The sequence below is a fragment of the Nicotiana sylvestris genome, chromosome 10, assembly GCF_000393655.2.
Source record: "Nicotiana sylvestris chromosome 10, ASM39365v2, whole genome shotgun sequence".
NCBI lineage: Eukaryota > Viridiplantae > Streptophyta > Magnoliopsida > Solanales > Solanaceae > Nicotiana > Nicotiana sylvestris.
In genome coordinates, this window is record NC_091066.1 from 49,302,384 (window position 1) to 49,327,168 (window position 24,785).

At 35.4% G+C, this 24,785-nt stretch overlaps 3 protein-coding genes across 6 annotated transcripts; 1 reads left to right on the forward strand and 2 right to left on the reverse strand.

Annotated features, from left to right (window-relative positions):
• LOC104229706 (uncharacterized) lies at positions 1 to 1,586 on the reverse strand. Its single transcript, XM_009782395.2, has 5 exons — positions 1,308 to 1,586; positions 1,194 to 1,196; positions 874 to 1,106; positions 190 to 784; positions 1 to 114 (listed from the first exon to the last, which is right to left on the reverse strand). Exons 1-5 carry the CDS (start codon positions 1,584 to 1,586, stop codon positions 1 to 3), a joined length of 1,224 nt encoding a protein of 407 aa, XP_009780697.2.
• Positions 1,587 to 13,528: 11,942 nt separating this feature from the next.
• On the forward strand, positions 13,529 to 19,875 carry LOC104229702 (uncharacterized). The gene is made up of 5 exons (XM_009782389.2): positions 13,529 to 13,934; positions 15,418 to 15,492; positions 16,929 to 17,068; positions 18,166 to 18,303; positions 19,333 to 19,875. The coding sequence occupies exons 1-5, from the start codon at positions 13,661 to 13,663 to the stop codon at positions 19,540 to 19,542; spliced, it is 837 nt and encodes a 278-aa protein (XP_009780691.1). The 5' UTR covers positions 13,529 to 13,660; the 3' UTR covers positions 19,543 to 19,875.
• A 174-nt stretch (positions 19,876 to 20,049) lies between these two features.
• LOC104229704 (phosphopantothenate--cysteine ligase 2-like) lies at positions 20,050 to 24,653 on the reverse strand. 4 transcript variants are annotated; one of them, XM_070160057.1, is made up of 10 exons: positions 24,632 to 24,653; positions 23,425 to 23,597; positions 23,184 to 23,307; positions 23,052 to 23,096; positions 22,849 to 22,934; positions 22,337 to 22,389; positions 22,197 to 22,256; positions 21,989 to 22,090; positions 21,674 to 21,793; positions 20,050 to 20,664 (listed from the first exon to the last, which is right to left on the reverse strand). In XM_070160057.1, exons 2-10 carry the CDS (start codon positions 23,570 to 23,572, stop codon positions 20,425 to 20,427), a joined length of 978 nt encoding a protein of 325 aa, XP_070016158.1. In that variant the 5' UTR covers positions 23,573 to 23,597; positions 24,632 to 24,653; the 3' UTR covers positions 20,050 to 20,424. The 4 variants fall into 4 exon arrangements, with proteins under 4 accessions (XP_070016158.1, XP_009780692.1, XP_009780693.1 ...); XM_009782390.2 differs by lacking the exon at positions 24,632 to 24,653 and adding an exon at positions 24,502 to 24,597; XM_009782391.2 differs by lacking the exon at positions 24,632 to 24,653 and adding an exon at positions 24,359 to 24,445.
• Between the last annotated feature and the right edge of the window lie 132 nt (positions 24,654 to 24,785).

Below are 24,785 nucleotides of genomic sequence, written 5' to 3' on the forward strand. Positions count from 1 at the left end.
TTATGCTACAGATCCAGCATCAGTAGTAGTACTAGAATGACATCTTGATGCAGCTGTTGTAGCCTGGGCATTTGCAATACTACTCCCAACACCGGCACTTGAACTTTGCTCTTTCTAAAACATCCAGAATATAAAAATTTAGAAAAAGACTAAAAAACACTTAAAGCATAAGAAGTATTTGATTCTTACCAAGATCGCACAACCTTTCTTGTTATGCCCTGTTGTCTTGCAATAAGAACAGGTCATTGGTGTTATCTTTCTTGATCTCTTACCAAATTTCTTTATAGGTTCATCTTGGGCCTTTATTTTATGTTTCTTAGGTCTACCAGGCATCTTAGTAATTACAGGAGGCTCAACTTTGGGGTTTTGAGTTGAAGTCCACATCTCCATATTGGCCATAGGTTGTATGCAACAACTGAATGCCTTGAAGTATGTTTTATCCTTATACCAATGCTCAACATAGTCAGTAGTGTCATACTTTTTTAAAAAAATTGCACAAAATGTATGGGAGCAGGGTATGCCTTTCAGTTGCCACATTCTACATGTGCATTCCTTCTTTACAAAATCAACTATGTGTTTGTAAATTCCATCTTGGATCTCAAATTCAGTGTCCCCATTCCATTTATATTCATGCTTGGTGGCTCTTATAGATTGCTCTTCAGTGTACCCCAGTGCCATATGAGATATATCAGAAATCCATTTTGTAGCAAATTCTCTCATATTAGTCATCCTCTCTGTTACCTTTACTCTGATCTCTTCCAACATGGTTATGATTGGCTTGTGCCTAGAAGTAAGTATCCAACTGTTGAAGGTTTCACACATGATGTTCTCCATAACATCACACTTACTACAGTCCTTAAAAAGGCCTTGCACCATGACTGTTTGGGATATCTAAGCAAGTCTTTTATTATCTTATTGCCACTCAATTCTGGCAACTCATCTAGTTTAACCTTCAGAAATGCTTCAAATGAAGCTCTTGCACAATCCCAGAACTTTTTCCTTCTTTCCTCACCACCCCAGGTTCTTTTCCAGTTGCTCCATATATGTTTTACACACATTCTATGCTCAGCATTTGGCATCAATTCATATACAGCTTGAACAAGTCCCTTGAACAACAAAAATACACTGTTAGAGTTCATCCAATGCAATCTTAAATATTAAAGTAAAAACTAAGATTAAGACAATACACATACCTTCTACATATCAGACATAATTGTTAGTCCTTCACTTTCAGATTCTATCAGTTTCAAGTCATCCATTAGACACCTAAAAAATCAGGACCAACTATTCTTGGACTCTTTCTCAACCACTGCCCAAGCAACATGGTACCTCTGGTTATTACCATCCTTAGAAATGCATGACAATAGCTCACCTTTACACACTCCCTTCAGAAATGCACCATCAAATCCAATTACTCTTCTACACCCTTCTAACCAACATGTTTTCAAAGCATATAAACAAATGTATATCCCCGCAAAGATCTCTTTACTAGGTTCTATTTCTTTTGAAGTTCTCGCCACAATAGTGCTGCCTGGGTTGGTAGTTCTTATCATGTCAGCATAATCATAAATCCTAGAAAACTCCATTTTGTAATCACCTAAATACTTATCTATTACCTTCTATCTAGCCTTGTCACATATTATTTTTCCTACATACACACCATACTTAATCCTTATCACCTCTTGCAACTTCTTGAGCTTTATGTCAGGCCGACTGATGATTGTATCTTTATAACATTTAACTATCCAAGATGTGTTAGCAAGATTATTCCTTGTGACTAGGAAGCATGAATGGACATGGTAGCATGTGTTAAAAAGGAAGTTCTGTGTGTGCCCATGTAAACTGCCTAAAATATGCCATCTACATCTACTAGAGTTCAAACATCTTGCCCTGACCCTATTCCTCTCATTTGGTCTCAACGTTAACTGAACTCTCCTCTGTACAACATAGTCTTGTAAAACATATCTGAATTGTCTAACATTTTCAAAGACCATTCCTTGTTAGAAAATAATTTTCTTACAGTTAGGGTCAAAGTAGACCTTTCTACTGTATCTTCTTGGAGGAAGGTTATGCATCTCATCATCTGCCTATGCATCTACGTCATCATCAATACTATCCTCACTCCCTAGATCTGAACTATCTAGGTACTGTTCATCCCCTCCCAATTTGCTAGCATATTTAGCAGTCTTGTCCTTGTAAATGTCTTCAAATCCAGGGTCAATGCCTATAGGGCCACTAGGTAGCTCATCTACATTAACATCACTAGATCTCTCTTGCCAGTTATTCTGATTTACTTTGGTCTGTCTAGCAGCAACAAGGTCAGCTTTTATATCACTTGTCTCTCCAACAACATCATCATCAGCATCATAAAGTGAGTCATATGTATACTCTTCAGTAGAAACAGCCTCATATTCACCATCCTCAATCCCAGAATTACTCTCAAATTCATCAGAATCTTAATTTGTGGCTAGATAAAAGTTGTAGAACTCTCCTTCATCCTCAGTAGAAACTTCTATATCAGTAGCCCTCCCTTTACCCTTCCCCTAAGTGAAACAACCACTATTTATATTATTGGTAGGTGAGTTTTTTGTCCTAGCATTAACTCTACTTCACTAAAGCCAGTTATTTGGTCATATTGGATATCACTGGGGTCCGCACCACTACTTAACATTCATCCAATTCAATATCAACACATGGTATATTAATAGTGTGACATAAATAAACATCAATAAATCCCCATCATGAAGGTCTTTGCAGAATTCTAACGCATCAGCATCATACTTAATAAATCGAAATGGTCCTTTTTTATTGACTCGACATGCAAATTTCTCCACATCCAAGTACCCCATATCATTTGCCTATTTGTTGAATTGAATAACATGCAATTCATCAGTGTCAACAGTTACAATAGAAGGCCATGTTATACCATTTTTATACCTCATTAATGGGCCAGCTACCAGTTGTCGCTGATGGTGAAATTATAATTTCACAAGAACAATCATCCTGCCTCACTACGCTTATGAAAATAAGATAAGATAAGTCCAAATTAGTAAAATATTCAAAAAAAAAAAAGAAACAATATTGTTTGAAAAAGAACAAGCAAATGTTGGGAAAAAAATCCTAACTTTATCACTTTAAGAGACAAAAAAATTTCAATATGATAAAAAGCCCTAATTGTTTATCCCTATATGCCAAATAAACAATGGAACCAACAAAATCCAGAGAAAAAATAAGAATTTAGTATATTATTCCAAAAATCCCTAATTTTAAACCCTAAATAACGAAGAACCATTGCATGCATACAAAACATTATTCTACCATGACCAACTTCAACAACGACTAAAAATACACTTAAAAACCAGAAATTTCATGAAAGACAACAATCAGAACTTTAATGACTTCCTATATTTTTGATGGAGGAGAAAGGGACGGTACACGATTGTCTCAGATTCTTGTTTTAGGACCGATTTTGAAAGAAAAAGGCATAAACACAACCTTCAGATGATCTAATGAAATCCTATGACAACGTTCACTCCATTTTGAGCAAAAGAGTGAAAATGTTAGGGGGGAATTGAGAGAGACGACTGAAAAAAGTGAAAATGAAATTAGTGTTTTAGGGTAAAAATGAATGGGAAATATTGATACTTAGTGGGTTTTCCCGCCTAACACGTGGCATGTTTTTATTCGTTTATGGCTGACTGGGTTGCTATGTTTGTGAAATTGTAATGCACGCGCATTGAGTCATAGGTCGGAGATGTTTATTAGTTCATCTATGCTCAAGTTTAAGTGTTCATATAAAAATTTTGAAAGTTCATTTACCGGCATGACAATTGTGTACAAGTTTAAATGGCCAGGAGGCCTTTTTGCCTTATCAATATTGTCCAACAAGTTATAGCATAGCATATAAGTTGTCACTTTTACCATATTACCTGCTTATTATTGAAATTTACTCGTAATTATGGTATAAGCGAATAATTCGTAGCTCACAACTGTAGTGGTGAAAAAATAGATTAAAAAATAGTTATCCATCCATATTATCTATTAAACAGTTATGCATTCACTTATGGGTCAATTGGTTTTGTGGCTCTTTACAAACTTATTTTTAGTTTTATGACCCTACCTCTTTTTTTACACATGAGAGATTTACTTTTATACGTAAGAGATGTGTCTTTTACACATAAGTGATCTAAAAAGGTCATTTTTTTTAATTTTAAAATTGTAAAGGAGCATGATGTACAAATAGTACTTAAAAATGGGTTGGATAATAAACTTTTTAAAATGGGTCAAATATGGATAATACTCATACTATCCACTTAAAAATGGATAACCAATGGATCTAACTTTACATTTGCAACGACTCAAATTTGTGGTTCTGTATATTGTGTAAAATTTAGAGTTTACAGGTGGATGTCTCTCGAGCAGGCATGTGGCAGTGGAGACATGATGGATATGAGTCACTACTCAGCTAATACCGAATACAGATATGCGACCGATATTATGTGAATTTCGAGGATATAAAGATTGGAGAAGTAAATTTGAAAGCAAGGCACCAGTTGAAGAAACTAACATTGAAGAAGCAATCGTTATAGAAAATCTCAGCATTTATTCCCAGCATTATGCAACCATCAAAAGGGGGTTCTATTCATTCTTTAAGAGAGCGAGATTTGAGGATCTTGTCTCCTCAAATTTTACTATATATAACAACATTTTTACTCATTAAAGGGATATGAAATACAAGGATTATAGAAGTGGTCTCTCTTTCTCTTAGTACAATACATAGTTGGGGGAAGTGCACAGTTAGCCACTAATAAGACATGTATTTACTTTTAAGCCACTGTTTAAAATGTCTTTAGTCTTTAGTCACTGCTTTAATAAACTTTACCCGCCTGGACAAAAATACCCTTCTGCTCATAAAGTTCAGGACCAAGTGTCCTTAATTTATGAGCTTGTTACTGTAAGTTCAGGATTAGCAGTCCTTAATTTATGAGCTTGTTACTGTAAGTCCAGCCCTAGCTGTCCTTAATTTATGAGCTTGTAAGTCTAAGTTCAGGACTACATGTCCTTTACTTTTGAACTTGAAACTCGAAGTTCAAGACTATCTATCCTTAATTTATGTACTTGTAACTCTAAGTTAAGGACCAAGTGTTCTTAATTTTTGAACTTCCAACTCTAAGTTCAGGACCAAGTGTCCTTAATTTATGAGCTTGCTACTGTAAGTTCAGGACTAGATGTCCTTAATTTATGAGCTTGTACTAAGTTAACTACTTGTCCTTAGTTTTTGAACTTGTAACTCTAAGTTCAGGACTATATGTCCTTAACCTTTGAACTTGGAACCCGAAGTTCAGGACTACCTATCCTTAATTTATGTGCTTGTAACTCTAAGTTAAGAACTGCTTGTCCTTAGTTTCTGTGCTTGTAACTCTAAATTAAGGACCAAGTGTCCTTAATTTTTGAACTTCCTGTTGGGGTTTCAAGTATATTAAATGCTTAAAAGAGGGTGAATGGAAATGGAGGGAAATGAAATTTTAAGTTCCCCCCCCTCCCCCGGATGAATACATTGTCCCATATTGGAAGAGGAAGAGGGTTTTAATGGTTATATAAGCAATTTCTCTTCTTCTAACTCTTCAAGAGTTGAAAAGAAGGCAAGCCTCGCGTCGTCGCCGTCGTCGCTTGCTCGGCTTCGGCTTCAACTTCGGATTTGGTCAAATGATTGATTGATTAATTTTGTGGATCAAATTTGTTTGTTAATGAAATGTTATTAAATATCCGTTTTAATAACAAAATATTAATATTAAATCCAATAATATTAATATTAAATCCGTTTCCACTTTTTCCTTTTTTGTTTTGGTAACAAAAAATTAACTACCCTCTTCAATTTTCCCTCTTTATTTTCCCTCTTTATTGTTGAGTAAATAGCATTTCGGATTTGGATTTGGATTTGGTCAAATGATCGATTGATTGATTAATTTTTTGAACCAAATTTGTTTATTAATAGTAAATGTTAACAGAAATGTTATTAAATATCCGTTTTAATAATAAAATATTAATATTAAATCCAAGAATATTAATATTAAATTCGTTTCCACTTTTCTATTTTCTATTTTGGTAACAGAAAATTAACTACCCTCTTTAATTTTCCCTCTTTATTTTCCCTCTTTATTGTTGAGTAAATAGCATTTCGATTTTAAATTTGGATTTGGATTTGGTCAAATGATCGATTGATTGATACAGAAATGTTATTAAATATCCGTTTTAATAACAAAATATTAATATTAAATCCAAGAATATTAATATTAAATCCGTTTCCACTTTTCCCTTTTCTATTTTGGTAACAGAAAATTAACTACCCTCTTCAATTTTTCCTCTTTATTATTGAGTAAATAACCATTTATGTTATGACATTAATGTTATGGTCGTTTGCATAAACAGCCATTCTGAAAAGATGCGCCTCTTCAGATTTCAACCCAACATTGGCTATAAATACAAGTCCATTCTATCAGATTTTTCGTATGATTTTCTGAGTTTCTCCTACTTCTTTTGCATACTTCTAATATCAAACAAAGCAACAGTAAGTGTGATTTGCTACCGAACTTTGTGTTCGCTGAAACACTGGGGTTTGAAGTACCACTATACCAGTGTGTAATTCGTTCTATCCTGGGAGGAAATAATCCATAACCTTGGGTACTAAGAGGGGATTAAATTCCTTAAGAAAATACTGTAAATTCAGTGGGCTCGGATTAATTTTTGATTCATTTATATTTTTGTTTATGTTGTTTTATATTTTCCAGAATTAGTTTACAAATACAGTTTACTAACAAGGTTAAGGAATTTAATTTGTATTTTGTATTTGTGTTATATTCACTGTTTTGGAGTTTAAAACCTTTGTGATTTTTTACTCCATTGGAGATTAAAATCTACGTGATTTTAACGTTTGTTTGTGTCATTCTTTTACAGAAATGACTAATGATCACGGGAATCAGGTTGTTCCAATGGTGACTGCCAATGCCTCAACAAGTCGAACACCGGTATTGGCACCGACGAAGAAACCCGAAAAATTTTTCGGGTTAGATTTCAAGCGGTGGAAGCAGAAGATGTTCTTGTACTTGACTGCTTTAAGTCTGCAGAAGTTCATTAAGGAAGATGTTCCTATTCTGCCCAATGAAACTCCAGAGAATGAACACTTTCTCATGATTGAGGCGTGGAAGCATTCTGATTTTCTGTGCAAGAATTATGTTGTTAGCGGACTGGAGGACGATTTGTACAATGTCTACAGTGGTGTGGAGATGTCAAAAGAATTGTGGACTGTGGTTGAAAAGAAATACAAAATTGAAGATGTCGGATTGAAGAAATTCGATGTCGCCAAGTGTTTGGACTACAAAATGGCAGATAGCAAGTCTGTTATTACCCAAGTCCAGGAATTGCAAGTGATTATTCACGATCTCCTTGCTGAAGGTCTTGTTATCAATGAAACTTTCCAAGTAGCAGCGTTTATTGAGAAGTTGCCTCCTTTGTTGAATGACTTCAAAAACTACTTGAAACACAAACGCAAGGAGATGTCCCTTGAAGATCTCATTGTTCGGTTGAGAATCGAAGAGGACAACAAAGTTGCTGAAAGGAGAGGCCATAGAAACTCAACAATAATGGGAGCAAACATTGTTGAGGATACTTCTCAAAATAAGAGAAAGAGGAAGCAGGCTTCTGGACTGAAAAACAACCCGAGCAAGAAGCGGTTCAACGGAAATTGCTACAACTGTGGGAAAGCTGGGCACAAATCTATGGAGTGTCGTGCTCCGAATAAAGACAAGAATAAGGCTCAAGCAAACATGGCTGAAAAACATGAAGTTGTTGATGACTTATGTGTCATGCTTTCTGAATGCAACCTTGTGGGAAATCCTAATGAGTGGTGGATTGATTCTGGAGCCACTCGCCATGTTTGTACTGTTAGGGAAGCTTTTGCAACATATGCTCCTGTTGGACCCGAAGAGACTCTTTCTATGGGAAATACTACAACCACCAAGATTGAAGGATGTGGGAAGATCTTTCTAAAGATGACTTCTGGCAAGGTGGTGACTTTGAACAATATCCTTCATGTTCCCGAGATTAGGAAGAATTTAGTCTCTATTGGGCTTCTTGTTAAGAATGGTTTTAGGTGTGTTTTTGTTTCCAATAAGGTTGTAATAAGTAAGAACGAAATGTTTGTAGGAAAAGATTACCTTACTGAGGGCCTTTTCAAGCTGAATGTAATAATTGTTGAAAATAATAATAAAATTTCAGCTTCGTCTTACTTACTTGAGTCAAATGAATTATGGCATATACGTTCTGGTCATGTTAATTATAAAACCTTGCGAAAAATGATTAACTTGGAAGTATTACCTAAATTTGAATGTGATAAATCAAAGTGTCAAATATGTGTGGAATCTAAGTATGCTAAACATCCTTATAAGTCAGTTGAAAGGAATTCAAATCCTTTAGATTTAATTCACACATATATTTGCGACATGAAGTCAATACCATCTCGCGGTGGAAAGAAGTATTTCATAACTTTTATTGACGATAGTACTCGATATTGCTATGTTTACTTACTTAATAGTAAAGATGAAGCAATAGACGCATTCAAGCAATACAAAAATGAAGTTGAAACGCAACTTAACAAGAAAATCAAAATGATAAGAAGTGATAGGGGTGGTGAATATGAATCTCCTTTTGAACAAATATGTTTAGAATATGGAATTATTCATCAAACAACAGCCCCTTACACTCCCCAATCCAATGGGATTGCGGAAAGAAAGAATCGTTCATTAAAGGAGATGATGAACGCATTGTTGATAAGTTCTGGTTTGCCACAGAACTTGTGGGGGGAAGCCATTCTTACGGCCAGCCGAATACTAAATCGAGTACCCCATAGTAAAACACAATCCATTCCATATGAAAAATGGAAAAGAAGGAAGCCCAACTTGAATTATTTTAAAGTGTGGGGGTGTTTGGCAAAGGTGCAAGTTCCTAAACCCAAAAGGGTAAAAATAGGACCGAAAACAGTTGATTGTGTTTTCATAGGATATGCAACTAATAGTAAAGCATATCGATTTCTGGTTCATAAATCAGAAAATCCCGACATTCATAATAATACGGTTATAGAATCAGATAATGTTGAGTTCTTTAAAAATATATATCCGTATAAAAAGGAATGTGAGTCGATTGGTGAAGGATCTAAACGACCTCAGGAAGAAATAAAAGAAAGTACATTTAATCAGGAGGATCCAAGACGTAGTAAACGTCAAAGAACGTCTACTTCATTTGGACCAGATTTTGTGACTTTCTTATTGGAAAATGAGCCTCGAACATTTAAAGAAGCCATGTCTTCTTTGAAATTATTGTTTTGGAAAGAGGCAGTCAATAGTGAAATAGAATCCATATTGAACAACCATACATGGGAATTGGTTGATCTTCCTCATGGAAATAAACCTTTGGGTTCTAAATGGATTTTTAAGAGAAAAATGAAAGATGATGGCACTATTAATAAATTTAAGGTAAGACTTATAGTCAGAGGGTATAGACAACGAGAAGGTCTTGACTACTTTGATACATACTCTCTAGTTACAAGGATTACGTCCATACGGATGTTAGTAGCATTAGCTGCGGTGTATGGTCTTGAAATTCATCAAATGGACGTTAAGACGGCCTTCTTGAATGGAGATTTGGAGGAAGAAATCTACATGGAACAACTTGAAGGGTTTGTGGTTCTAGGTAAAGAAAAGAAGGTCTGTAGACTTGTTAAGTCCCTTTACGGACTAAAACAAATACCCAAACAATGGCATGCGAAATTTGACCAAACAATGTTGTCAAATGGTTTTATGATAAATGAATGTGATAAATGTGTGTATATTAAAAATGTTCCAAATCACATAGTCATTGTTTGCTTATATGTGGACGATATGCTGATAATGAGTAATGATATTGCCAACATAAATGCTACTAAGCGTATGCTAACTAGCAAGTTTGATATGAAAGACGTGAGAGTTGCTGATTTAATTCTGGGGATTACGATCTATAAGACTCCTCAAGGTCTGGAATTGTCACAATCTCATTATATTAAGACAATACTTGAAAATTCAAGCACTTAGGGTTTAAAGTTGCAAAGATTCCAATTGACGTGAATCTTGCATTAGCAAAGCACAAAAGCCAAAGCATATCAGAATTGGATTATGCTCGTGTGTTGGCATGCTTAATGTACATCATGAATTGTACACGACCAGATATAGCTTATGCTATAAGTAAATTGAGTCGATACACGAGAAATTCAGGTTAATCTCATTGGATGGAAATGAAACAAGTTTTGGGATATTTAGAACATACTCAGGGCTTTGTTTTGCATCCTATGGTGATTGAGGAATACGGTGATGCAAATTGGATCACTGATTCAGCTGATTCGAAGTCTACAAGTGGATATGTATTCACTATTGGTGGAGGAGCGGTATCTTGGAAGTCGTCCAAACAAACTTGTATTGCCCGCTCTACAATGGAGGTTGAGTTCATAGCTTTAGATAAAACCGGTGAAGAAGCTGAATGGCTCCGAAATTTCTTGGAAGACATTCCATTTTGGCCCAAATCGTTGGTACCAATATGCATACATTGTGATAGTCAAGCGGCAATTGGAAGCGTTGGGAGCGTTATGCATAATAGTAAATCTCGTCATATACGGCGAAGACATAAAACCATTAGGCAATTACTCTCTAGAGGAATTATCACGATTGACTATATAAAGTCAAGTGATAATGTGTCGTATCCGCTTACAAAAGGCCTAACTAGAGAGGTAATTGAGAAATCATCAATGGGAATAGGACTATGGCCGAGAACAAGTCATTGTGGCAGTAACTCTACCTAGAAGACTGGAGATCCTAAGATCTAGGTTCAAGGAGATCAAACAAAGTCATTAATGATGGTTCAACATTGTCAACTAAAATTTTGATCCATTCTCGTGATGAGACAATATTCAGTACAAAGGATAAAGTATTAAGGCTTTTTAATAATTTATAAATTTGATACGGGGTATATCAAATAGTGTATCTATGGGGTGATACGTTCAGGAATCACCTATGTAAGTGTGAAGTGTTAGCCGCTTCAAGGAGAATTTTGCAAGGCCAGTTCTCTATGCACTTACGAAACCAGGCGGTGTTCATGGCTGAAGTGAACACAACAATGAGAACCAAAGACGGTTAAGGGTTGGTTGTGTGACTTATGGTTGTCTAGGTATACACCAAAGTTCGACAGTTCAAAGATATCAAATCTACCGATTGACCAAGTATATCCGACATAAGTTCACTACGGAAAGTTCAAAGGGAAACCTACTTATCCAGATGCAATTAATCCTTGCTTGCGAATCACACAGCTTTCATGCATATTTCCGTGATATAGCCATTCCCCATTCATATGGGGGATTGTTGGGGTTTTAAGTATACTAAATGCTTAAAAGAGGGTGAATGGGAAATGGAGGAAAATAAAAAATTTAAGTAAAATTTTAAGTTCCCCCCCCCCCCCCCCCCCCTTGATGAAGGAACATTGTCCCATATTGGAAGAGGAAGAAGTTTTTAATGGGTATATAAGCAATTGCTCTTCTTCTAGCTCTTAAAGAGCTGAGAAGAAGGCAAGCCTCGCATCGTCGTCATCGCTCGCTCGCTCGGCTCGGCTTCGGCTTCGGATTCGGATTCGGATTTGGTCAAACGATTGATTGATTAGTTTTTTGGACCAAATTTTTTTGTTAATAGTAAATATTAACAGAAATGTTATTAAATATCTGTTTTAATAACAAAATATTAATATTAAATCCAAGAATATTAATATTAAATATGTTTCCACTTTTCCGTTTTCTGTTTTGGTAACAGAAAATTAACTACCCTCTTCAATTTTCCCTCTTTATTGTTGAGTAAATAGTCATTTATGTTATGGCATTTATACTATGGCCGTTTTGCATAAATAGCCATTTTGAAGAGTTGCACCTCTTCAGATTTCAGCCCAACATTGGCTATAAATACAAGTCCATTCTCTCAGATTTTCCATACGATTTTCTGAGTTTCTCGTCCTCCTTCTGTATACTTTTAACATCAAACAAAGCAACAGTAAGTGTAATTTGCTACCGAACTTTGTGTTCGCTGAAACACTGGGGTTTGAAGTATCACTACACCAGTGTGTAATTCGTTCTATCCTGGGAGGAAATAATCCATAACCTTGGGTACTATGAGGGGATTAAATTCCTTAAGGAAACACTGTGAATTCAGTGGACTCGGATTAATTTTTTATTCGTTTATATTTCTGTTTATGTTGTTTTATCTTTTCCAGAATTAGTTTACAAATACAGTTTAGTAACACTTCCAACTCTAAGTTAAGGACCAATTGTCCTTGACACATCTAACTCCGCAATCTGAATTTGAGGAAGCGAAAATATGAGAATGCATGTTTTAATGAAATTCCATAGGGAAAAATATTTTGCACTAGTTTTAATGTTTATCATTAGACTGTAATGGTATGTTCATAATATTTATTAGTCACCCAAACGCAAATTAGTATTGTTGCAGAAGTCTTCAACTCCATTTGATTATTCAGCCATTAATCAACTATGCCACAATCCCAAAGATCCTTTTAATTCATTCTACTTGGTATTCCCCAAGGATTCATCACACTTAGGCCACATAACTATACCTTTATCTGGCTTAGACTGGCTATGCTCTTAGAAACTCACATAGCCGGAGTTCATATGTCTGATTGACCACTTAAGCAAAATCAGTAGAGTAGTGGAAGCGAGGGCTTGGGAAGAAAAGAAATGGAAGAAAGGGTAAAAATATTTTTATTTTAATTTCAATAGAGTAGTGGTTTTTTTTTGCTCAACATTAGAATTGTTGGATAAAAAATATATATCACCTTAAATAGTGGTTATCCCACGCCATTTTTACTACATAGTTCAATACAAAAAGGCTTTGCTGAAGTTTTCTGGTTAGCTCGATTCCGGTGGCATTTAACTAAAATACATGCTTGTTCTTCTTAGAGTATCTTTATCTTATTATCTTTGTTATTTGTAGTTTACTAGTCAGGTCATCTTTATCACGTGTCTATAAATTATGTATACAAATTTAATTATTGTATTTTTTTTATGGGTAAACAAATTTCTCAAGTTTGAGAAAACTATGAGTTTTCCCAAAAGTCATTTTTTTTTTAAAATCATGGATATTATGAATATTCATATTATCTGTCGGTTAACCTATTTTCTATCAGTATTAAATATAGACCGAGTTGGATATTTTATCCATTTCTTGCGTTATCCGGTTTTACCCATCGATACCCGACCCACATTAGCCACCCGTACTCATGAGTACAAAGAAATTAAACTCCAAACAAAAAATAAGAAAAAGGAAAACACAGGAATATATGTAAAGCTGGAGGGTACAACAGTCATTAGCTAATTTTCCCTCCAATGTAACGAAATAAACCGTCCACAAATCTGATGGCAAAAAACAGGAAGAAAAATAAATAAATAAATAAATTAAATTAGATTCACAAAAGATTCATTTCTTTTTTGGTAAATAGAGATTCATTTCTCTACTCCATTGAAGGAATAAATTTCGAAAGAACTCTTGAAGACAAACGGATTTTAGCTGAAAAATCCAAAGTTATGAGCAATTTGAGATCAATATGTAGACCACAAGCTGTGTATTTTTCAATAACCTGTTGTTGCAGAGACTTACTGGGTAAATCAGCGGTTAGGGTTTCAACCCGAAGCCCTAATTCAGCTCCTCAATGGATGAAACCTTCGGTGCTGCAATCGTCATTGTACAGTACTTCGAGAAGAATTGAAACATGGGATTATCGATTGAATCAGCAGAGGAAAACTGTGACTACCTCTGCTTACAATTGGAACGACTCCAAGTCTCCCTATGAAACTCTCGGTATATAAATTTTTGTATTTGTTTTCTGTTTCCAGGATTTTGTTCAAATTTTATTATTTGGATTTAAAGGTGTGAGGTATTTTTACAGTATTAGTGTCGTTTAATCCGTATACTTACCATACTTTCTAGGTTAATGACCGCTAACTTATTATAGACAGTTACATACCTGTGTATTTTCTAGGTTACTGATATAACACTTACTATAGACAATTACCTGTACTTGCTTGTACTTTAGGTTACTGATCTAACGCTTACTATCAGTGGCGGAGCAACACACGAAAAAGCCTAGGAGATTCAACATTTACTATATATACATAAAATAATTTTAACCTCTTATAAACAGTGTAATTTTCTGGCGAAGGGTTGAATCCCCTTCCACCTCCCTAGCTCCGCCCATGCTTATTGTAGACAAACCTGTAGTTGGCTTTTAAATGACCTAGCAGGGGTGAAGTATTTTTACATTAGTTGTGTATAAAACTTATACTCTTAGTTTGCTTGGATTTAACTTATATACAAGTGATAGTGTTAAAAAAAAATTGCATAGTAAGTGTAGGTTAATTGGTTATAGAAAGCCTTTTACCATATATTCCAGGTTACCAATCCATGTTTAGAATAGATGCTTACTTGTAATTAGTTTCCAAGTAAGCTGCTTATGTAAATATTATTCAGATTGTCCATTTCAAAAAAAAAAAAATCCAGTTCAAAAATATTATTCAGATTGTCAATCTATAAAAGTTGAGCTCGATTTGATGGCGACTACGATGAGAAAATATCTTATAGAAAAAGCAGAGAAAGAATTAAAGCGCTATAAGGATATGTTGGATTATGAAATAAAAGGTAGAAGGTATTAATGCTTTCTGATGAATTATGTATTTGAATTGGTCTTGATTAGAAACAGTTATGTTGTGTTAAATACCTGAACTTTAGTGAAGTATAGAGATCTAGGAGTTGCAAATCTGCGTTACAAATAAATTGTTAGTTCTACTAGCTCAAGTGAACATAATAGAATAACCAGGAAGCTGGAAAAGCGAATAGCAGAGTACACATCTTTGTAAGAAACTGTAAATTTCTGTAGAAAATGGTTCTTAACTAACACGGTGCATTTTCATAGTTTCATGTGTTCTACGCGTATGAGTGTGCAACTTTTATCTTTTCGTTCCATGCCTTTCCTATATCTTTTTCCTGCTTTTGGTGTTTATCCAATCCGGCTTCATAAAGCACATCTTCATCTTGAGATATATGTGTAAAAGGTGTGATATGCCTATACGAACAGCCTAGTTCCAGCTTATCAAGTTTCTATGAAGTGCCTACACTACCGACATGCTATACTGGTTTTAGTAATAAGACACACTCTGAAGCTACCTTTTAAGCCCCTTCCTTTTAGCAGACTATAAGCCACAGTGCAGTCCCTTTCCATCTCACTTTGTGCATTTCAATGTTTTTTCCTTATTTGCAAACGTTGATGCAATGTTTCTGTTTACAGAACTCGAAAGGGATGCAGATGACGAACAAATAAAGGTGGCATATAGACGTTTGGCGAAGTTTTACCATCCAGATGGTTTGTGCTTAATCTTATAGTTGTCATTTTAGTGCAGTCATACATACGTTTTTCCTTTCTTTACTTTTTTCTGGTATCAGCATCAGTATATTGCACACTTGTATTTGACCTGATGCTACTTTAGACTTTAGCTATGCTCACTTGTATTTGACCTGATGCTAGTTTAGTCTGTAGCTATACTCACTTGTATTTGACCTGATGGTAGTTTAGACTGTAGCTAAACTCATATTCATGTATATAAATGAATTTGTTTGGTACACTACTCTTTGATATCCAATTCATGCCATTGAGTAGAAAGAAAGAACACTCTCCTAGTATTCACGAGCTTGTATAGGAAGAAAAAGACTCTTTAAATACATATGCTTGTATATGTGTGTGTAAATGTGTCAAGTTGGTTCTACATCTAGATATTGGACACTTTATCTAGCAAGCTTTTTTATAACATTATATTTAAGTTGTATGCTCATCTTCAATTAGTAGAGCTTGGATGTAATACGACACTTCCACTCTTCCTACCAACTCCCACTCCACCCCCCCCCCCCAAAAAAAGGGAACTGTGTCCCACACCCACCAAAAGAAATCCCCTCTCCAGCTTTTGTTATGATTTGAGTTGTCTTCACTGGTAAGATGCCTTTCCACTTTACTGTTTTTCTGTATTAGGCCTTAGATAGAATCTCTATTTAGCTTTGGAACTGATTTATATGATGTGTTTTTGTACTAGTTGATGACCTATTCCTGTAGCATAAAAGCCGTATTTGAGCAGGCCTGTCAGCGAAGCTAATTCATGAATTAGTGTTAGGAAATACTTTTTCTGCATGCCACGAGATTGTTTCCATCAATATTTGATTTATTGAAGTGTTCCATTGCAGTTTCTCACTAGTGGAAAATGGACATATCGTAGATAAGATTTTAGTAGGCATAGAACTAATGGCAGTTTCTCATAGGAAACATTTAATAATCATACAAATTCCTATTCCTAGCTCAACTAGTTTGGTCAGAATGCTCCAGTTGTGTGAACGTCCATTATCTCTATCATGAAATCTCAAATGAACAAAACTTCAGTAAGCTGAGTCCTCTTGCTCCGTTAGGCTGTTGAAATTCAAAACTTAAGAAAAACAATAATCTAGTAAAAATTGTTGAATGTTATAGCCTATAGGACCACAAACTTCAAGTGGTTGGCAATTTGGGAATTTAACTCTTAAGCCTTAATGGAGGGATAAATTATGATGGTTATATATTTCACTTTCCTTCTGAATTGAGATTGTGTGGTGATCTCCTTGTTCTGTGTAAAAAAAATACACAAAAAGAAAACAATGTTGTCGTCTCTTGAGGGTCAATCTTGGTAATTTCTTGTTACTTCGGAGTATTGATTTCCTAGAGCTCTTCTACAGGCTGTTCTCTTCTATATGAAACTAACTTCTGTTTCTCCTCTTAAGTTTATAATGGCAGAGGGACTCTTGAGGAAGGAGAAACTGCTGAAGCTCGATTCATTAAGATTCAAGCTGCTTATGAGCTGCTTATAGATGAAGATGAACGGAGAAAATATGATAGTGACAATCGAGTGAACCCCATGAAGGTGAAAATTTATAATAATATTTTGATAGTTGTTAATTTATTATCTTTTCATCAATAAACAAAGAGAAGATTGGTTATTACCCAGATAGTGTCAGTTATCAATCTGAAATGGGCTAGAATTTAAAGACTCTGTTATGTTAGACATATAGCCTCTTGTTGATGCGTGAAAGCGAATTTTGCTAGCTGAAAGAACATAATTATAGTATACTCCTTTTAATATATTCCATCTTGCTTCCTTCTTGAAACATCTGAGTGATTGTTTTTAAGGTGCAAACTACCAAATTTTAGCCCGGAAGGGGAAATGTATATAAAAATGAGAAATTAAGAACTTCTTAAACACATATTCCTTTTGCTTATTACGGATGTTTTCTGATCTTGCACCAAATTAAGACCTTTTATTATTGACCCCTGTCAGTGAATTGTTGCCTAATTTTTCAAATCCAGCTCCTTTAGAATAGATTTTTTCAGTCATGAAATATATGGCATCTACATTCGCATAGACAGACAGACACCCCTGCCGTTCACTCTTTGTGAGAGTTGGGGTGTCTGGAATGCAACATTAGCTATTATAAATGAATTCAAGTAAATGCAAATGAAACCACATACTTCGTTGGGTAGGGATACGACTGGACAAGTAAAATGCGCTGCAGAAGTGGAATTCATTAGGATAGGCCAAAATTGGACAAGATTATCAGAGGGAGAAGCATTGTGCTTTGTGTTCTTTGGGTGTTTCTGTAGAGCACATAGACTTTGGATTATAACATGTGTATAATGATCTTCTGTATATTGTTTGTGTTCTGGGGTTACCCTTGCGTTAATAAAAATCTTTGTTTTTGCAAAAAGCAAATGCAAAAAAAGAAATGTGTTATGTTCTTGTAATATTGGCATCTTTTGGGGGGGGGGGGGGGACTGTAATTGAACTATTTATGATTCAATCCGTCTCCTTCGGGGTAATTGGAATCAGATGGTGCTGGATTTGTTTATATTTTTTGCTGCCAATGGAAGTTTCCAGAATGTGGTTCTATTTGTCTCTAGCTTCTGGGCCTGCAGTATCTTCATTGTCTCAAACTGACATGATGCACTTCCATTATTCATCAGGCATCTGAAGCATGGGTGGAGTGGCTTATGAAAAAGCGAAAAGCATTTGACCAGCGGGGTGATATGGCCATTGCTGCATGGGCTGAACAACAGCAGTTAGAATTAAATTTGAAGGTCCGCCGTCTCGCTCGTTCAAAGGTATCGAGCTGCTATTGGTACATTCTTTGCATTTCTGAGCGCACTTAGAGTCGTCTATAAGTGCCTTTGACTGTGTTATCCTTGTTAACTTATGCATTTTTATGTTGGTAATGCACTGATGATGTCACTTCAACATATGCACGTACTAAGATGTGCTTTAAATACCTTTAACCTCTCGGTAGAACATAATGTGGTTCTGAAAATCCCACGTGGAAATATACTACTAACATATTTTTTGATGGTCTGAAGAGATTGAAATAGCATTATCTTCATTAAACACGACTTTTAGCATGCAGAGGAAGCATGTTATTTTATTGGATGGAAGTTTAGCTGGTTTGGACGTTTGGCGATCCACTTTCTTGCTGTGAACCACTATCTGCATTTAATGTATGCTTTAACTGCCCTGGAACATTTGCATCAAATTTGTCCGCATGTACTCGGCCGATTGATTTTTCCACAGCTCAGTGTCTTTCTATCGTTACCACAGAGGTGGATTATAGCTAAGAGGGGGATCTATCAGCTAGTATACTCAACTAACCCACTTGCCTTGCACTATTAGGGGCGGATGTACACTATAAGTTATAGTTTCAGCTGAACCCAGTAGTTTTGGCTCAAACCCTATATGTGTTGAGAAATCTACTAAATATTTATTAGTATTAAACTTTGAATGTAGTAACTCAAATGGTCACTGGGTTCAGTGGCATACCACACCCATAAAGTTCAAATCCACATTAAAAGGCTAATTTTATGCATGGTATGCTTGATCACTTCATCAATATTTGTTTTCATTCCTCTCAGCTCCTCTCCTCTCACTGTAGTAATGGATATTCGTCATTTGGTGAACTAGCATTAGCCATACACGAGCAGGTCACTTAAATCTGCATTATACCATACATATGATCAAGCAGTGGTTCATTAGCTTGCTGTTGCTCAAATCTTACGTCATTTTCTCCATTCCACTCTTGGGACTATAGATATGGTCCAGATCCCTTTCCGATTATCTAAAATTTTATTTAAATGGACTTTCAGATGGATCCTGATGAAGAAAGGAGAATTATCGCTAAAGAGAAAAAGGCATCCTTGGAGAACTTTAATAATACTTTGAAGCGGCATACACTTGTCTTACGGAAAAGAGATATAATGCGGAGAAAAGCAGAGGAAGAAAAGAAAAAGGTCATTAGCAGGCTTCTTGCTGCTGAAGGTCTGGAGCTCGAAGAGGATGATGGTGAAAAATTATAGAAAATTCAATGTGTGGGGGTTCTCCTCCATGCACCTGATGAAGAATGCAGTGTTTTGGGAAGTTGCTTGAGGCTGATCCGAACAATGTATTGTACAATAGAGGAGGAAGAAAACACTGTATATATGATATCTCCCGTCTGTCTCTGTAGAAACGAACAAATAGCATCTTTGTAAGTTATTTAGATAAGCACCAATCATAGTTGTACTATACTTGGCAAGGTTGCCGTATGCCATGTTTATGCTTCCATAGATGCTATCTCTCTATCTATAAATACTGCTGCTCTTTTGAAGTCAACAACAATCCAGACGGTTCACCCAGTGTTTGTACTAAAATGCAAAGCATGTGTATTCACACACACCACTTAAGTAGTATTTTTTCCAAATATTGTAATAATATTCATTTGAGTCCTTTAACTACGGGACTCTCGTGCTAAACTTTCGAAGTTAAGGTAACTTAATGCTGGTTACCAGATCAGCTGTATGATTTAGAAGCTACCAAGACACTTAAAAAACAGCTATCATCTAGAAAAACATCATGCCCAGAGAAAAGGGCTTCTAAATGGGAACTGTAAGAATTATAGCCAGCGCTGAAAGTACATATTCTTCTGTAATAAATTAAGGGGTACAGCTACTTTTTCTTTCATGAAACATATTCTTTAACAAGAAAAAAAGACTCCGCAGTTGGAACAACTAAAAGGTACCCTCTTTCTTTTTCCTCTTTCAAGAGAGCCTGTGACCTGTGGTGGTTGGTCGAGTAGGGTGGAAAGATACCTCTCTTTTTAACAGTTGATTACATAATTGTTGCACAGATGTAGTGCATTCTTCTTGAAAAGAAATCAGATTCCACTGATCCAACAAATATCACCAGTCAGTCCTTAGAGATCATGCATCAGAATGCTTGATGTATGCTGAATGCCTATCCACAACAAGTTTAATCAATGGGTCCTCAACATCAGCACCGGCCTGTGTTTTGTCCCGACGAACTGCGATTTTTTCCTGCTCTGTGACAACTATAACTTCCTCTTTGCGGGTTGAAAGTTCATTAGCTACCACCATATGCATTTTGTACTTTTTGAGTGCCATATCAGCCTTTCCTAAAAGGATATCTGTATCTGTCTCCAGCTGTCAAGAAGTAGATGTTTAAATGAGTATTCAAACTATGTGATAACTAGAGGTATATAGATATACAGGTCAAATACATATATATACATATAGCTGTGGGGAAGAAAATCAGTGCTTTGATCTAGTAAAGGTCAAGGATATACTTGACTAAGTAAATTCCTATAAAACAATGATTTGACATCTGACTGCTGGGTTTGATTATAAAACTTGTCCAGACTAATTGGTGAAAGAGACATATCTCATCCAATTAATAACAGTCATACAAGGTGACTCATTGACAAGTACCATGTTATGGAACAAGTCGACAAACTACTGACAATCATGTATCAATTAACCTGAGACTTAATCAAATGGTTAAAAGTTCTAATTTGCAACTCAAAGGTATATGCTTTATTCTAAACATAAAAGAAGTTGCTAAGCAAGATAAGAGTACTAATTTCACATCCATCAAATACATGTAAGTATATCACATCCCCTCCCCAACCACCACCAAGGCACCAACACCAAAAAAGACCGCATATTTCAACTCTAAGACCTGATGCGGAGGTTGGAATGGGAGAAACTATGCACTCCTTTTGTTCATAGTTTATGTAAACTTTCGGACTATGCATGCGGGTTGAGTTAGTTCGACTTTATACGTTCTTTTATTGTTTAACAAAAAGGTATAATTGTTAAGACTCGATATGTAAACTTGATAGGAAAAAGAACACATTATAGTCAAAATTTGAACTGCTTAGTGAGTTTTGAACTCTTGAAACTTGTAAAAGACACAGAATATTTGTCAATGTATTTCAAATGAAAAATTGGAACACCTGAAAATGTATAATGGAGCTTCATGAATAAGATGAAGGGAATATGATTTTGATCTTATTTAGTCCCCGCAGCAGCGGCATATCATATGCACAATTATTCTCAAGATATATTTGACACGGTTATTTGTACAGTCAGCATATTTTTACAGGTAAAGCAGACTTTATGGTCAAGGAAACTCAAGTGATGATCAGCTAACCTTGAAAGATATACAGAAGGCCACAGGTGCCCACTCATTTCTGAGCACATAAAGCATCTTCGGTACTTGAGCAAGGCGCATGTCCAAGGGACCAGATCCTGACTGGATCTTATGCACCGTCTGTAAAGCAAATGCCAGAAGATGTGACAAGAACTGAAATTAGATGACATGTTATATATCTACCATTTCTGGTATTGAAACAGAAGAGGGAGGAGACAAAAAACAAATACAGAAATTCACAAAGATTGAACTGAATCCAACCATTTCAAACTGCAAATTCAACCAAAACAATGCAAGAAGAAATGAAATGATTACCATGCTCTCCCATGGTACATAGAAGTCAGAAACTGCAGCTGCAAGATAGAACATAGCACTAGGCCCACGGCTCCTTAAAGAGCCAGCAATCAGCCGAAGAATCTGCTTAATATGAATACATTTAATATTCTTTTACTGGCACTCATACAGCAAATAGATGCATCAATCTACTAACAATGCCTGCTTGTCAAAAGAAAAATCTACTTACCTGCAAATACTCAAAAATTGTTGTAAACGGTAATTTCAACAGGAAGCCCCCGTTAACTGCCTGCAATTGAATATTCTTAAGGTTAATTGTTACCATTGGTATGTGAAATAGTGAAATGAATAATCAACAAAAATCCTTACAGAACGATTTTCAGAAATGGCTCTCTTCACCACTTCAGCATGTGATGGGTCCACTGAGATAGCACCATTAAGAAAATGTATGTGAGACTTAAAAGTATGAGATGGTCAATAACAACGGACAAGTTCAAAATATTCCAAGAAATGCAATAAATATTCTCCCACTCCCAGTAACCCTAACCAGCCAGGAAAACACACAACATCACTGTAAAGAAAAAGGAAGATTAATATGAATAAAAGTAACTCTCCAAACTACATCACATCAAGAATTACATTTCCTCCTTATGATTCTCTCCATCTATTTTATTAGGATCTGCTGCACCTCTATAACATAAAGTACGAAAAGGTATTGAGCAATTAGATATTATTAAAATGACCCTATATAATTAATATAGAATATTTTATGAAATTCACCATGCAGTTCTATGCTGCTAGGAATCTAGAAAGTATGGATATCTGTTAAAATGGACAAATGGTGTCCGTCAGTATTAGGCATAAATGAAAAACTAACAGACCTTGAATACTTGAATGATCAGTTGAAGTAAAACACTCGAGCAATGGATCATCAGGCAGTGATCTGCAAAATGGCTGGCAAGTTCCCCTGCATATGCAGAGTTTCATGGCTTTAAGAATCCAGTCAGGAGCATATGCTATTTTTCAAAGGGAAGAATCTTGATTGAGATAATGGTAATATATAGCAATGCACTTGAATACAAACCTACGGTAAAGAAAGATGACAGAATAACCAGCCTTCAAAAAGTACCTGCAATTCCAGTTTAACTTGAATGTAAAACATGTATGTGAACCAAATGTGTAATAAAAGGCGTAAGTATGGTGTTTCATGATATACTCTGTGGAAGCAGCTCCTCTATGACCAGAGCTAAAGTTGTCAATATAACGAACACATCGCTTCTCCAAAGGAACAGTTGTACCACCGGAAGTCACACACACCACCCTGTTTATTTTTCCATTCTCTGAAGATGACAACAAAAGCAAAGTCAAAAGTAAAGTCAGGCGTTGTGATTGTCCAGATTGTGGAAAAGGAAGTTGAAACAATACATGATATGAGAGCTGAATGGAAGCAAATTTGCCTGATGATGAAGAATTTCGGTAGACAAATTCCTTCAATTTTGTCTCTATTTCAGCAACATCTTTTAGTGGTGGAGCTGACTCAAAGAATGCCTTGATTTTACGAGTCGCTGTTTCTGGTACATTATCGATGCCATTCATCGAGTCCATGGCAATCCTTGCAGAGATTGTTTATCTACAATTTAACAACCCGCCAAGATCACAACTTCAGAACAACCCATTCATCAGTGAAAAGAAGATGAGTAGCAGAAAATTTCCAAGATAAGTATAAGCTAGAGATCCACATCAACACTCTACAACAATTCAAATGGGAAAATGAAGGGATGATAAAAGGCGCTTGTGATAAATTTCAGCTCCTCGATTAGCTAATACTTAAAAACTAACAAGTGATGGTAGAAATAATGTGCAGATTCAGTAAAGGCTTAGACTAAAGAATTGAGCTTTACAAAAAAGCACCCTTTCAAATCTCCTTATTTTAAAATCACCCACTAGAAGCTGAATATAAAAGAATTACACATTAGAGCCCAGAGTATGAAAAGATTCAACAGAGGGAAGAATACACCAACGCAATTCAAAATTATCAAGAAATGAGAATGAAGTATGCAATTCAAAATGATCAAGACATGAACTTCAAATGTTGGATTGGTAGGAATAATAGTAAACAGCCAGATAAAAATCAACCATAAGTAAGACATTATAAAGTTTTCACTTTGTGCAGAAAGATAAAAACATTCAAATTTGATACATCAAATAATTCAAAATTATTAAGAAATGAGAATTAAGTTCATATACACTTCAATTGATCAAAGACATGAACTTTAAATTCTTAATTGCTCGAAAAACAAAAACTACAAACACCAACATAAAAATCAGCTAGAACTAAGATTTGACCAAAGATTCACATTTCTTTCAAAATATACTTATTAAAGTTTTCACCCGATGCAATGGAGAAGAAAGAAGACAGATAAAAAAACCCCGAATTTGGATAGACCCAGATAGTAAAGGAGTCAAAACTAAAGATTCTTAGTATAAAACTATAAATATACAAATTTGAGTGAAATTAGGCAATTGGGTTTTACCCTTTCGGTGTCAGTTGAGAAGAAATTCAGAAATGGGAAGTTGGATACTTGGATGGCGAAATGAAATATATTTTCAAAAAAAAAAAAAGAAATATATAGGTTACCAAAAAGTGCAAATTAAAGAGCATACAAAAATATGGCAGATAATAATTGTTACTATAATTAATAGCCGCCAGTTCCCGCCAACCGCTTGGTCAGATTTTGAGGGCTATCTACATTTTGTTGTTCTCAATTTTGTATTGATGTTATATTTTGATATTTTTTTTAAAAAGTACGGGTGTAAT

What these genes read in the sequence shown, in the direction of transcription:
- LOC104229706 (XM_009782395.2), bottom strand. Translation starts at nt 1,586, where the DNA reads ATGGAGTTTTCTAGGATTTATGATTATGCTGACATGATAAGAACTACC. An exon ending in AGATATCCCAAACAGTCATG is followed by an intron (nt 785 to 873) that starts GTGCAAGGCCTT and finishes ACTTACTTCTAG; the next exon opens with GCACAAGCCAATCATAACCA. An exon ending in AGAAAGGTTGTGCGATCTTG is followed by an intron (nt 115 to 189) that starts GTAAGAATCAAA and finishes TGGATGTTTTAG; the next exon opens with AAAGAGCAAAGTTCAAGTGC.
- LOC104229702 (XM_009782389.2), top strand. Translation starts at nt 13,661, where the DNA reads ATGAGCAATTTGAGATCAATATGTAGACCACAAGCTGTGTATTTTTCA. An exon ending in GAAGTTTTACCATCCAGATG is followed by an intron (nt 15,493 to 16,928) that starts GTTTGTGCTTAA and finishes TCTCCTCTTAAG; the next exon opens with TTTATAATGGCAGAGGGACT. An exon ending in GCCGTCTCGCTCGTTCAAAG is followed by an intron (nt 18,304 to 19,332) that starts GTATCGAGCTGC and finishes ATGGACTTTCAG; the next exon opens with ATGGATCCTGATGAAGAAAG.
- LOC104229704 (XM_070160057.1), bottom strand. Translation starts at nt 23,572, where the DNA reads ATGGACTCGATGAATGGCATCGATAATGTACCAGAAACAGCGACTCGT. An exon ending in CCATTTCTGAAAATCGTTCT is followed by an intron (nt 22,257 to 22,336) that starts GTAAGGATTTTT and finishes ATTCAATTGCAG; the next exon opens with GCAGTTAACGGGGGCTTCCT. An exon ending in CCTTCTGTATATCTTTCAAG is followed by an intron (nt 20,665 to 21,673) that starts GTTAGCTGATCA and finishes ACTTCTTGACAG; the next exon opens with CTGGAGACAGATACAGATAT.